This window comes from Cygnus olor, chromosome 3 (assembly GCF_009769625.2).
Source record: "Cygnus olor isolate bCygOlo1 chromosome 3, bCygOlo1.pri.v2, whole genome shotgun sequence".
Classification (NCBI taxonomy): domain Eukaryota; kingdom Metazoa; phylum Chordata; class Aves; order Anseriformes; family Anatidae; genus Cygnus; species Cygnus olor.
The window spans coordinates 87,365,033-87,378,206 of NC_049171.1; the positions used below are offsets into that span (position 1 = coordinate 87,365,033).

Sequence of the window (13,174 nt, forward strand, 5' to 3'; positions counted from 1 at the left end):
AGTTCAAGTCCAGAACGTTACGAAAGCAAGCAGATAAATCTCTGTTGGACCTTAAGTAATGGCAGCGTGAAGAAGGTTTTTGCTTTGGATTGCTCATCTTAGAAAGCTTATCTTTTTGCTCTTCTGAATGCTGGGGTACTCAGTGGTCTCGATCTGATAGACTCTCCTGCGCTATAACTGGTCCTGCCTAGCAGCTGCCTGGCTCAGAAGAGCACTTTTCTGAGTCCTTGCTAATACAGCTTATAACAATATTTTTATGGTTCCTGTTGCATTGGTGTCCGTAACTGTAGTGATATGAAACATCAAGGATTTTATAACACAGAGTATAAGAAAAACGTGTCCTAGACTGTAGATGCAGTCTTTGTTTCTGCTGATCTTCTAACAATGATTGTGTCTGGTTTTTGTGTATGGCGTTGACCTGTTAGTTCAGGTTTTCTTTCCAAGTTACTTTCAAATCAGGAAGCAAAGCTGTCTACCCTCACTGTTACAGGGATTCTTTAATTCTCTCTGAACAGTATGACGTCCTTCAGAAATGCTTCTTTAGGATGTCTTGGAAACGGAGATCAGGTTTACAACCATGCGGACTCTGGGACAACCTTTGAGCGTATCATGCTCTGCCCGGGCGTGTTAGGAGATAGCTCGTTGCGTGTCGTCTATTCCCCTGGGATCTGTAGCTGCTCACCAGTTCTGTAGTTTTAAATAAAAAATTTACATGTGGATCAGCTCGCTTTCCTGATGGGGCTTAAGTGATGCCCCAGTATTGCTTTCTGCCGTTAGAAAGCTGCGCTTTAAATAGTTAATGCTCCCTTAATTGCAGCGACTGCTTGCCCTCACCAGGCGAGCGCCTAGCACCAAGTGGACACTTGCAAAAAGAGCAGCCATTGCCCTCTGCTCTTCCATTTGTGGTGTGCTTGTGGATACCAACACTTGCAGCTTCTTTTGGGTTCGGTGGAGTCACGTGTTGGGTTTGGTATTGGCCTGATGCCTTTGCTGCCTTGTCTGGGAAGGCTGTCAGGATTTGGTAAGGCCCCGGTGCACACCGCTAGTCAAAAAGCAGACGGGAAGTCTGGTAGAAGCAAAACATTGTTTGAAGATTTGCATGTATGTTAGGGGAAAGAGCACTCCGCTGATAAGGATGATGCACGAGAAGGGGGAAAAAGGCCAGCTTTTGTTTTACTGCCTAGATTAAAAGTGTAAAATTATGGAAATACCAACTTACCTGTCACATAATTATAAAGATCATTATGCTTAAAAATGTCTTGGGGTATCTGCTAAGGCTTTTCAGTGAGTGTTTTACTGATATTTTTTGTGTGTTACTTGGAGGAGGAGGGAATATGCTTATCAGTTAAGCAGTCTTGAATGTTAGTATCATTTCTGGAAACGTGTATCCCACCTCCAGTGCAGGTTAGTGAAGGCTTGCGCAGCATGCTGCTGGCCAGGCAGTGCTTCGGTCTGCTCTGCAGTTGGTGGAGGGAGAGCTGTTCGGTCCGCTGCACTTCCCTGACCTGAGTGAAGCAACCAAGGTCCCAGCTGAGCATTTGGCAGCTGTAGAAGAAGAGTTTGATAAACTGTTCACCGGGCAACAGGCTACAGAAACTGGCAGGAAAAACTACTTAAAGAAAGGTCAGGCTGGGAGGGTGTGGGATGAGACAGAGAAATGCGATGAAGTGGCTGGGTAACAGCGGGAAAGAGTTGGAAAAGGTTAGGGAATTAGGAAGCTGGGCAGATGGCAGCGAAGCAATGCTGGGAAGATAGGGAAGGTTTTATTGGAGAGCCAGAAGGAACTTCGGGTGTTGTGGAGAGATGTTGTGGCAGATTCAATTGACCTCTCTTCTACTGAGTCCCAGATCCCTGTTGCGTTGTAAATGATGGCACACGATACTGCTAGATAGGCTTCCTTTTAACAGTGGATTTTTTCTGCTCAGTTTTCTATAGCTTTTGTAAGCCAGAATTAACAAACAATCCTAGGTTTCCTCTCCAGGTAATAACACAGGAGAAGGCCCTACTCTGAACTTTTGGGGGAACTTGCTTCCCATTGAAGCAGCATGGCAAGACCAGTCTTCCAAGGCTTAAGTTAACCTTTGGGAACGCCCCTTATAGTGACACTGAAGTTCCGCTTGTTTAGTCACCATGTTCAAATATCCTTATGCTGCAAATAGCTGTCTTAAATGTACAAGTTCCTTCATTTTTGCCAGTTCTTATGTGGCATTTGAAAATTCATCCTAAAGAATACTTTCACTTGTAAATATAGCTTAAACACTAATGGATCTAGCCTGTTCTACTTCAGCTTTCTTATATGGAAGCAATTATCAGGAGAAGAAGAACTCCTGTGAGAATGCATTTAATTAATTTGAAGTCCTCATAAGAATTCAGTGGAGCCGGAGCCTGGTGTACTGGACTCTGAACTGACTCATAATGACAGAATGAGATCTTGCACTTGTGCTAGAAATATGAAATACCAGCTAAATGCTCAGCAGCGATCATATAAGCAATTACTGGAGAAGTCAACAAAAACCAGTCTGAGAATATAAGTGCATTTCAGTGCTGTCACGTGTGCAATTTTGATATTTTCACTCAAAAGGAGTATAACAGAACTACAAATGTAAGGCATGCAGTGGGTTATGAATGCAAGACAATGAATATTCAACCCCAAAAAGGTGACGGGAGTTGGAGGTGGGAAGGTAGGAGTGTGAGAGAGGTTTTCAAAGTTCTGGATTTGTGGAAAACGTAAGTTTGGATTGAACTGTCTCTTCCAGTATGATCTGGGGGGCACCGAAAGAAATGATTAGGTGCCCAATTTAAACCAATCATTAGAAACAGTACAACATGCAACTCTTGGCTACAGATGATTGTGGATGCTAGCTATTTAGGTGCAATCACAGCAGTATTGGACAAAGAACATGTTGTATGTATACCTGTTCTTAAATTATTTACTAAACATTTCATTTAGAGCACTGTCTTGGATAAAATGTGCATCCTTCCTCCGATTCAGTTTGGTTACTCCTGTGTACAGAGTTATCTTTCCCCAAAAGCAGTGTCATAAAGACAAAGCTACTCCATTCGGTATTCAGTACTCCAGCCTTACTGTTGAACTGCTCCTCCAGCAATGGAAGACTGCTGTTAGATTTTCTCTAAACCTCTTCTACAGGCTAAGCAAGTGCGGTTCCCTTAGCCTTCCTTCGCGTGTGCTGTGCTCCAGCTCCCCAGCTGCCTTCAAGAGCCCCTGCACTGGGCTCTTGGGTGTGCTGTCTCAGCTGGGAGGCCAAAGCTGGACGTGGTATTCAGCATGTGCTTTCAAAACTGTTGAGCAGAGCTACTAACGTTTGCCCCCGTGATCCCTTGTGTGGTGAGTTTAGACCTGTAAGACCTTGCACTTGTCCTTGTTGAAGTTCACGAGATCGCCGTCAAGCCATTTCTTTGGCTCTTTGAGGTCCGTTTAAATGGCAGCCCTGCCTTCTAATGCCTCAGTTGCCCTCGGTTCCCTCTCTCCTCCCATTTGGGGTCATCACAGTTGAGCTGAAGGTGCCTTCTGTTCCATCGTCCAGGTCACCGATGGAGATAGCAAGCCCTATCAACCTTTGCTGAACGCCACCCGCAGCTGTCTGCCAGCTTGATGTTGAATCATTAACTCCCAGCTTCAGGCCTAGCAGTCCGCCAGCTTGGTGTTTCGGAAGCTCCTTACAATTTTGGGACTTGGACAAAGAAAGGGGAAAAAAGCAGCTAGACCTGTTCCTGCCAAACAGACCTGGAGCTTTAAAAGTGCCTTAACCGGAGCTGTTTTCTCCTGTTAGGAGACTGCAGGGTACGTAACGGGTGAACTCAGCTCCTCTGGCCATTTTAGTGACAAAAAGAGGAACTGGTGGTAAAAATTTCATCTGGCAACGGTTTTGTTATGAAATGCTGTGATGGGAACTGCTCTAGAAGAACGGGGACTTTCTGGTGCTGAACTGCAAAGCGTTCTTTGCCTGTCTCTGAGTCCATGTGGATGCTGTGTAACCTGTCTGAAATTTCCCAAATATATCTTTACTGATCATGGTTTTTATTTGGAGAAAAATTGCGAAAAGGACACTGTCCCCAGTGGCATGTTTCCAGGAGAATTGCAGGGACGTAACTTTTCACAGCTTACCTGAGTTAGCAGGAAGGATTCTAGACTGCCTTGTGAAATCTTTCATAATTATTTCTGAGGTATAATGGCACGAAATTCGGTGAGCACTTGCATTCTGTGTAGTAAATAGGACAGCAGTAGCATTAGACTGAGGTGTGAAACAACATGAAGAGCGTGGGCACAGAGCTCAGCAGTGACTTGGTCAGAGCAGAAGAGGACCATGCCTGCAAGCCTAGAGGTTGAGAGGTGTGAACTGCCTTGTCTCAGTGGGGGTTTTTTTGTGGTCTGGAACCTTTTAAGTGTTAACTTCTGTCATGAATTGCTTGATCAGACACGTCTAGTTAATATTCCTGTGACAGCCTCCCATGTTTTGGCCTAGGTCACACATCTTGCTACACCCCTTTAACAAGAAGTATTAAAACCAGCTCTCATACAACGAAACCGATACTGAAACAATTCTGTCCTACTTGTAGCTAAAGGAAAAGATAAACTGTAAGTCACGTGTCTTGTTCTTGATTAACGAAATCCAATTTTGGCAAATGCTGGAGTTGCAAATAAAGTGCAGGCGCTTGGCAATGCTGAGCTGGGTGTTTCTGCCTCCTTTAGCATTCCTGCTGCTAGAGATCAATTTTAGTGTTTTTTTCCTGTTTCAGCTCTAAATGTGTTTTTGGTTTGTTCATTCATTTTGGACTGCTATTCCCAGTGATGTGGCGGATAGAGGTGTAAGTAAGTAGTGGAATTTAAAAGTGAAAATGTTGCTCATGTAGGAAAGAAGGAGGTTTAAGCATGTCCACTTCATTCGTCTAAAATGGTAACTTCAACTTGTTTCTGTCCAGTAGATTCCTTTCCACCCTTTCCCCAAGTTAAAGAATGTTTTTGTTTGGGGAAAGAAGGGGCCCACGGAGTGTCTCCAAGGTGGCACCAGAGTGCTTTGCTGAGGTGACGTTTGGAGCAAATCAGGGGCTGGTGCTGGACCTGGAAGGTACGGAGCTCTGCTGAAGTTTGCACTGAAGGTGCAGGAGGAATATAAGAGGATCTGTAGTTGCTAAATTCAGTGGTGATGAGCAGTTAGGGCCTGGTTAGTCCTGCCACATCCATCTTCTCGTTACTGAGTTCCCAAATGTTCATAAGTGCTAGGTCTTTGTTTCCTTCTGAGCCACTGATGGAGAGCACTTCAGAGACAAATTTGTCATTTTTAAACCAGACGATTTCAGCGGTTTGTCTTTTGTCCTCTTTTGTGTGAAATGTTACTCTTTGCACCTAATCCATAATTGTGATTTTATATAGTATTAGTTCAAAAGAGTTCTCTACAGATAAAACAAGTTTTTGTGAAAAGTAAGACTTGTTTACTGTTTGTATTGTAGAACTTCTGCACCCTGTAAATGTTGTGATACACTTCGCTTGGCGAACTGGCATTACTTAGGTAGCCTATGAGATACTGTACTTCCAAACTGGATTGTTCAGGTGTTTTGTTTTTTTTTTTTTTTTTATGTGAAACAGAGGCAATAGGAAACGCACTTGCCTAGTAAAAAAAAATTATTAAAAGTGATACATATATATTTCTTAATCCTAGGTACCTGTGATAAATGTGTGAAAAGTAGCTGAGCAGCATTGTGGCAAGAAGCGTATTTGTCTCTAAAGGACAGCATTGTTTTACTGTCCATTAACCTGGCTTGTGGAAGGAGAGTTTCACACAGCCTATTACCATGAGTGATAATATCTCCTAGACTTAAAGCTTTACATCTACACTTGACGATACAAAGGGGAAAATAAAGTTTTGCTTTTAATTCTTATAGTAAATTTTGAGGACTTCTGCAGTTGTGCCATTCTCTTCCCTTGAGTTTTTGGATTCTCTTGCCCTTAAATAGCTTGAGATGTTCAAATCTAATGATGCAAGGTTAAAAGGACAGGCAAAGCTTTTGAACTCTGAACGTTTATGTGTTTGATTCCCATGGCTGCAGTATTTTGAAGGGGGTGCTGGGATCTTGTTTGGGTGTTTTAGTTTAGATTGGAAGTGGAAAAAATGTTATCGGTGCACATAAAGTGTGTTTTGCTGAGCTGATAGGAGTTGTATTTCTCCAAAAATATTACTTGGAGTTCCCAGTCGGAAGGCCTTGCTGCATCCATAGGTAGAAGTGATGGATGTTCCTGTAGGTGGTTGGCCTTGGATCTTGGCATTATGAAATCAGTGCTATGATGCATGCATTTACTGCTCTCACTTTATAGCTGTAGATAAGTCCTACTTGGCTGTAACTTAGACATCTTTTGTGTTTTGTTTATTTATTTATTTATTTATTTTTGCATGCTGTGCATTGGGAGCGTCCTGTCAAGAGAATTACTAATTGTTGTATGTTTTAGTGCCGTTCCTGGCTAGCAGTCTTAAAGGTGGCTTGACTTTTTTTTTTTCAATATTAGAAAAGTCAAAAGGTGTTACTTTCAACAGCAACGTGCATCTCTTCATGTTGGTGGCCACGTGTGTTCATGTAACAGCCACTTTCTTTTGAGCTGTAGCCTCACTGGGGCTAAAACTCTCTATAAGCAGAGAAATTGAGAGAGGCTTTTTAGTTCTACTCCTTGAAAAGCAAGGCCAAATTTGGTTTGGTTCATCGTAATGTCTGCAGACAAGGGGGCACAATAGAAGTTGCTTAGATCCTTATGTATTCTACAGACAAGCTGGTTTTCTATAATAGATTTTTTCGTAGGTCAGATTTTTGAGCACAGGAAATTGCAGGTCTCTGTTCTGTACTGTTGTGTGACACAAGGAAGGTGGAGGGGAATGTTCCCTTTCTCAAATTCTTCATTTCTGCAATCTGTTGTTTGTTTGCTTTGGTTTCAGCTCTTCAGGTCACTGGCTCTAATGCTGCTGTAGGTGACATTCCGTAACTTAATGTGCTGTTGGGATCTCACTTCCAGTGTGCTAGCAGCCAGGTTTCCTTAAAGGAACTGACAAAAAGCTTAACAATTTCTTTGTGATTTGTGGTGGTTTTAATCCTAGACAGCTAAGCCAGAGATGTTGGGAGGAACTGCGATCCACTTGTGCTAAGGCTGAAAAGCAGAGTTGTACAACAGTTCAGAGGCTACTCACGTTGTAAGCCAGATGACTGCAGAATGTGTTTCCCTGACTTTTGGAACAATGCTAAACACCGATGGCATCGTTTCCTTCAAGTTTCTTAGGCTTAGATTAAGGTAGCTTGTTTGGGGTTTACGTGCTTCAAATAAAATGCAGCTGCCAACCGTAAATAATGTTCTAGAGATAGTTTAGCCAAAGTCTTTCTGGCATGTAAATAACCAAAGTATTCGGAAGCCCTGTGAGAATCACAGCTGTTGGGACTTGGGCAGTAGTTAGAAAGTTTTGCTTTGTTTCGTAACAGTAAAAATAGTGTGTTGATTAGGCGTGTTGTCTGCCTCGTAAGTAATCTTCATTGTCTTGTAAAATTGGGACTGCTTACACAGAGGGTATTTGTTAGCCAGTTGGTGGTTCAGACAGGAGATTTCTTTATCTTCTCTGCAAAAATGGTTTAAGAATAAAACAAATCTAGCCTTAAAAGCCATATGGGATCAGGGCTCCTACAGACTGCTTAACTCGTACTCGTAGAGCACGACCATACTCCTGTGGTTGATAGGAAATCAGAAGTGGTTGTGCTGTTGGCACTGCCTGAAAAAGTGAGCTGCTTTTTTCATCTTCTCTAAAAAGAAGAGGAGAGAAGTGATGGGTTAAAGAAAGTGTCCTGTTGTGATCTGGCACGTGGATAACACTGAACAGACTGCAAACTCTGTGTTAATCTACGAAGGTTTCTCATTTAGGGCAGATACTTTTCATTTAATTATATAATACTTTCCAGTACATCCTTAAGACTAGTATTTGTAAAGAAGTTAAAACTTATATTTGAGTTTTTGTAGAAACCATTATTTTTCTGTAGAAGGACTTACTTCCTTGCCTGCAGCTGTGTTGTCCGTAGAAATTCTTATGTGAGGAATGCCAGCCTATTGCCAAAAGGACCCTGTTTTAAAGGTGAGGTAGGACCAACAGCTTCTCAACTATCGAGTGATTCTGTGGCTCTTCAAGTGTTTCTGACTTCTATAGCAATGCTTACAACTGAGTATACTTCACGCAGACAAAGGCCTGTATTTTGTGTCCTATATTTTGAGTACGCATGAGTCATTGTTTCAGAAAATTTGGTGACGAGGGCAGCTGACATTTATTCTTGCACTGTTTTAGAGAGAAGATGCTGCAAATGCAGTGTGGTCAGATTTATGTTTCCTCCATTTGAGAAGGTTTAATTTCTGTTTATCTGTATCAGAGCGTGAAGATGAAAGAATTTGGGGTTGTAGTTGTCTTTATCTGGATGCTGTCTACCAAAATTATGTTTTTTTAATGATTTGTAATAAAAACAGCATCTAGTGTCTGAAGAAAGAGGAGAACAGGGACAGGACTTGCCTAACAGAAAATTTAAGGAAACTCCTGTTCCTGTGCAACAAGAAGAGCTCTATGTTGCCCATCCAGAGGTTTCAGCTTTGCCCTTTGCATGGTGTGTCTCTATGCTTTTAACATGTTTACAGCCTGCTTATGTAGCAGCAGCGTACATTTTCAATGAATTTACGTACTTTGCTTCCTACACAGGTAGCCTATTACATAGCTTTAGTTTTACAATCCAGCCAGCCTTAGACACATGATAGCATCGAGTGTTTAAACATTTGGGCTCGTGCCCATTGCCACAGCCTCTGTTTACATCTGCTGACAGCCACCCCTGGCAGACATCGCTGACCTCTCCCTGGCATTGTGCATGCAGTGCAGAGCAGAAATAAACTATCTTAACGTCTTGAAGAACACATCTGTCTTGTGTCTCTGACGATGTACAGGTGGAGGCAGGGTGAAACTTTGATGAAAGGTGTTGTAGTAGCTAATATGCTAGTTTTGATTATCTTGGGAGGCAGAGGTTTTGCTCGTGTGTTACATTACTTTCCGGAACAGATATTATAGGTCTCTTATAAAAGCTGTTTCTAATAAGACTTTTTTTTTTTGTCTTTCACTTTACAGCTAAACCAGGTGGACGGGTGAAATGTCAGTATATTTCTGCTGTGGATAAAGTGATCTTTGTGGACGATTATGCAGTAGGATGTAGGAAAGATCTCAATGGCATCTTATTGTTAGACACAGCTCTGCAAACACCTGTTTCAAAACAAGATGACGTGGTTCAGCTTGAATTGCCGGTTACAGAGGTAAGATACAGGAGGAAAAAAAAGTATGTAAATAACTGTCAGAAATACTGAAACCATATGTTTGTCCCTGAGTTTCTAGTGTGCTGTTAACAGTGTGTAATGGTTAAGTTTTTTAGTTATTGGCCATCGTAGAGCAATAGCTTCTTGTGGTTATTCCTATCTCAAACAAATGATGCCTTGCCTCATCAGGAGCACATTATTTCAAACAAAGGAACTTTAGTGATCAGAAATAAGGACTCATTTCCAGAGCATTGTCAGTGCTTATGTATGGTATATGCTCTTCTAAAAGTTGGTCTGGGCTGCTAGCATCCTTGGTCTTTTTTGATTGTTTTTTATACAGGCTTTCAAGGAAAAATGTCAATTAAAAGAGCAGTTAATATGATGTTGGTACATGTGAAAAGTTAATGTTGGAATTTAATTTCTCAAACTAGGTCAGTTGGCCTGATGTGAAAAAAAAACAAAACATTTTTTTTCCTTGCAAAATGGTTTTCCCTTTAATGTTTGGACCCCTACAGCTGTAGTAACATTCTTTGTGATTCTACCTGGTTTGAGACAATATAACCAACCATGTAGTACCACTGCAAGGGAATCAAATGGATACATTTTCCCTTAGGTGTATTGCTCAGGTGGTATGTTGCTTGGTTTACCTTCAGCTAGTGAAGTGTTTATTAGATGAGGTCGTATGTACATTAATATTATGTTACCTAATACAAGATAGCTAACAAGGCCTTTGGTGATGAGAAAAGTAGCTTTCACCTGTGTAATAGAGAAGGGATATAAGTCTGTGCAACAATTCAAATTATAAGCAAGACAAATTCTTTCTTTGGGAAGAGCATAGAGCATCTGCCAATGCTAATATTAAGACTAGTACATACAGTCCAAAAATACAGTCAAAAAAAAAAAAAAGAGAAAAAGAAAACCAAGAAAAAACCTGGACTACTGGATCTGGATTCTGAATCTTTAAAGCACTTTGTGACGGGATAAATTTTTACTGAATGATGCACTACCAACAAAAACTTAGCCAGAGCAATGATTTCAGACATTTTTGTGCTCTTGGAGTATTGAATAGTAGGTGCTTAGTAGGAGTAATAGCAATAAACTGTTACTTCACAGAGGTTTCTGCAGAGACCTTTTCAGGTTCCTCACATTTGCTGCCACTGGCATCAGTTTTAGACCCTTTGTGGTTACCTACGAAATCTTGGTGTGTGTGGCTAAATAGGAAGAGGCTGACAGGTCAGCATTTCCTTTCTAAGTTTTGCTGTCATTGGTTTGTAGTCTCACCGTTTAATACCAACTATGTTTGTATCAGTTTTAGCTAAAGATTCTTTTGGTTTTAAAGAAAAAATTGCAGGCCCTTATTTCAGGGTTAAGATAGTAGCATTTCTCTGTACAGGTCCTTGCTGTAGAAAGAAATTGGAAAATATTATAGTTCGGTAGGAACAGGCTGGGAGAGGTGAAGACCAAATTGCTAAGGTGGGAGAAATTTTATTAGCAGTCTTCAGATCTTACTTATAATTGTAAACAGGAGTTACGTGGACCTCAGAAAGTTTTAGCAGATATTAAACATCATTCAAATGCATCAGTCCAATTCCTTCATCACAGGAAGATTAAGAACCTTTATCCAAGCAAGAGTCTTTATTTTTTGTTAGTCTAGAACTTCTCTGCAAATCTTTGCTCTTTAAGATCGGTCTGCTGGTGATGCAATGCGTTGTGTGTGCATTTCTAATAGGCGACATTGACAAGTTGTGATATTGCCTTTATGCTGTTTTTATTTCTCCCTAGAACACTGTAAAATTATCAGCTTTTACAGTTCATCTGTTGACTGTCTATCTTCTGTGAGAGATTTGTGAAGTACGAGACGTACATAGTACTTTCATGGAAATCTGAGGAACAGACACAGGCTTAGCTAGGGGGCTGAGTGGCCTTATTCTGCTCTTCTCCCCTGGGCTCCCCAAGCTTGTAACCAAGCGGCCATTTGGCCATTCTGTTTGGAGCAGTTCCTGACTGTTTTTCAGATGTAGCCTACTTAACAACAGGTACAGAATGCTCTGTGCTTGGCCCAAAAGGTGTACCTTTAAATCTTACCTGTGGACATGAAACTAACACTCAGTGGGGCAAACCAAAAACAAATGGGACATGGAAGAAAAAGAAGTTGTATAAATGGATGTTTACAGTGTTCTTTTCTAGTTCCATTAGTTCTGAGTTGTAAAAGTTTTCTAGATTTCAAAACCAGCCCATTTCTTTCTGCCTCATTTTCCAGCTTAATTTATTATACTAGCATCGTAAGTAATTTATCTATAATTTTCTTAGTGTTGTTTTGCTCTGTATCATCTGTTACTTTTCTTTATATATAAAGATACTCAGAAAAATGTCAAAACTTGTGGACTCATTTTTTGTCCCTGAAAGTGAATGAATCATTCTGAATGAAAAGCCCTGGGTAATACATGATTTTATTTTGCTTGGCTTTAATATGTGATGTGTTAATTGTTTATGTGACTGACTTGTTTAACATTTGGTAATACAGTACCTGAGGGAACTTGCAATAATTACTGAAATTACTGCAGATATTTATCCATTGGTTGGGCTACAAACTAAAATCTGGAACTACTTGCTCAACTTTGGGTCTTCTATGGGATTATGCTGATATAACATACACCAAACTAGGTGTGCCAAAGTGCATTTCCCAGAATAACGAAACAGTTGTAGTTCTCGTCTGTAGCTATTCAACGTGGGTGCTAACTGCTCTTGCACATCTGCATTTTAGGCTCAGCAGCTGTTATCTGCTTGCATAGAAAAAGTAGATGTTTCTAGCACAGAGGGATATGACTTATTCATCACACAACTGAAGGATGGTTTAAAAAATACCTCACATGAAACAGCAGCAAATCATAAAGTTGCAAAGGTGAGAATTTGTTTTCCTACTGTCTAGCATGGATTCCCAACTCAAATTTGCTTGCATACCATTATCGAAGCATACAGAGTGCTTGAATTAGTGCGATGGATTTATTTTGGAGAGGATGAAATGTATGAAATTATGTGTTCCTTAGTTCTTGTGAGTGAAATTTTACTTATTAAGCAAGAAACTAACAGGGTACTAAGCTTAACATTTTGAAGACACTAAATTTCCTTGCATTATGTCCATGCTGCTTTTGTGTGTCTGTTTTTGTATTACTTAAAGTAATTGAAATCATGAAAGAATGCAATACGTGCATTTGGTTTTGCTTTTGACACCTTTGTGAACTATTTGTTGTGTAGATGTTAAAATCTTAAAATGAATTTACCTGGGCACTTTTTTTTTCCCCTTAATTTAGTGGGCAACGGTTACGTTCCACCTTCCTCATCATGTTTTGAAGTCTGTCGCCAGTGCCATTGTAAATGAACTCAAGAAGATAAATCAAAATATTGCTGCCTTACCTGTAGCATCCTCTGTGATGGATAGGTTATCTTACCTCTTACCCAGCGCACGACCAGAACTTGGTGTGGGACCTGGTCGATCTGTGGACAGGTACGTTAAGACAAAATAAATGATGAATTTGACCCCTTAGTTGGATCAGAATAAGCTCCAAAATTACCTTATTTGCTGAAAGGAAAAAAAAAAAAAAAAAAGGAATTAGTCCTGCTCTGTACGTTCTTGCTCTTATACATACAGCTAATCAACTGTTTAATGCAAAATGCACTGTACCTATTACTAAACTTAGAGAAACCTTTGAGTACCAGAAGGCTTATGTTTGGATTCTGACTTCAGTGCACGTCAGATGAATTCATTTTGTTCTTAATCCCAAAATACATGTTCAGAAAGGTGACATATGCAGCCCAAAGTTAAGGTCCCCAGGTGGTGCTATATATAAC

At 40.7% G+C, this 13,174-nt stretch overlaps 1 protein-coding gene across 1 annotated transcript in view; it reads left to right on the top strand.

Annotated features, from left to right (window-relative positions):
* BIRC6 (baculoviral IAP repeat containing 6) overlaps window positions 1-13,174 on the top strand; it is a 178,741-nt gene that overhangs the window by 5,271 nt on the left and 160,296 nt on the right. The window contains exons 2-4 of the mRNA XM_040553622.1: window positions 9,144-9,325; window positions 12,090-12,227; window positions 12,637-12,830. Coding sequence (XP_040409556.1) covers window positions 9,144-9,325; window positions 12,090-12,227; window positions 12,637-12,830 — 514 coding nt within the window. The remainder of the gene's footprint in view (window positions 1-9,143; window positions 9,326-12,089; window positions 12,228-12,636; window positions 12,831-13,174) is intronic.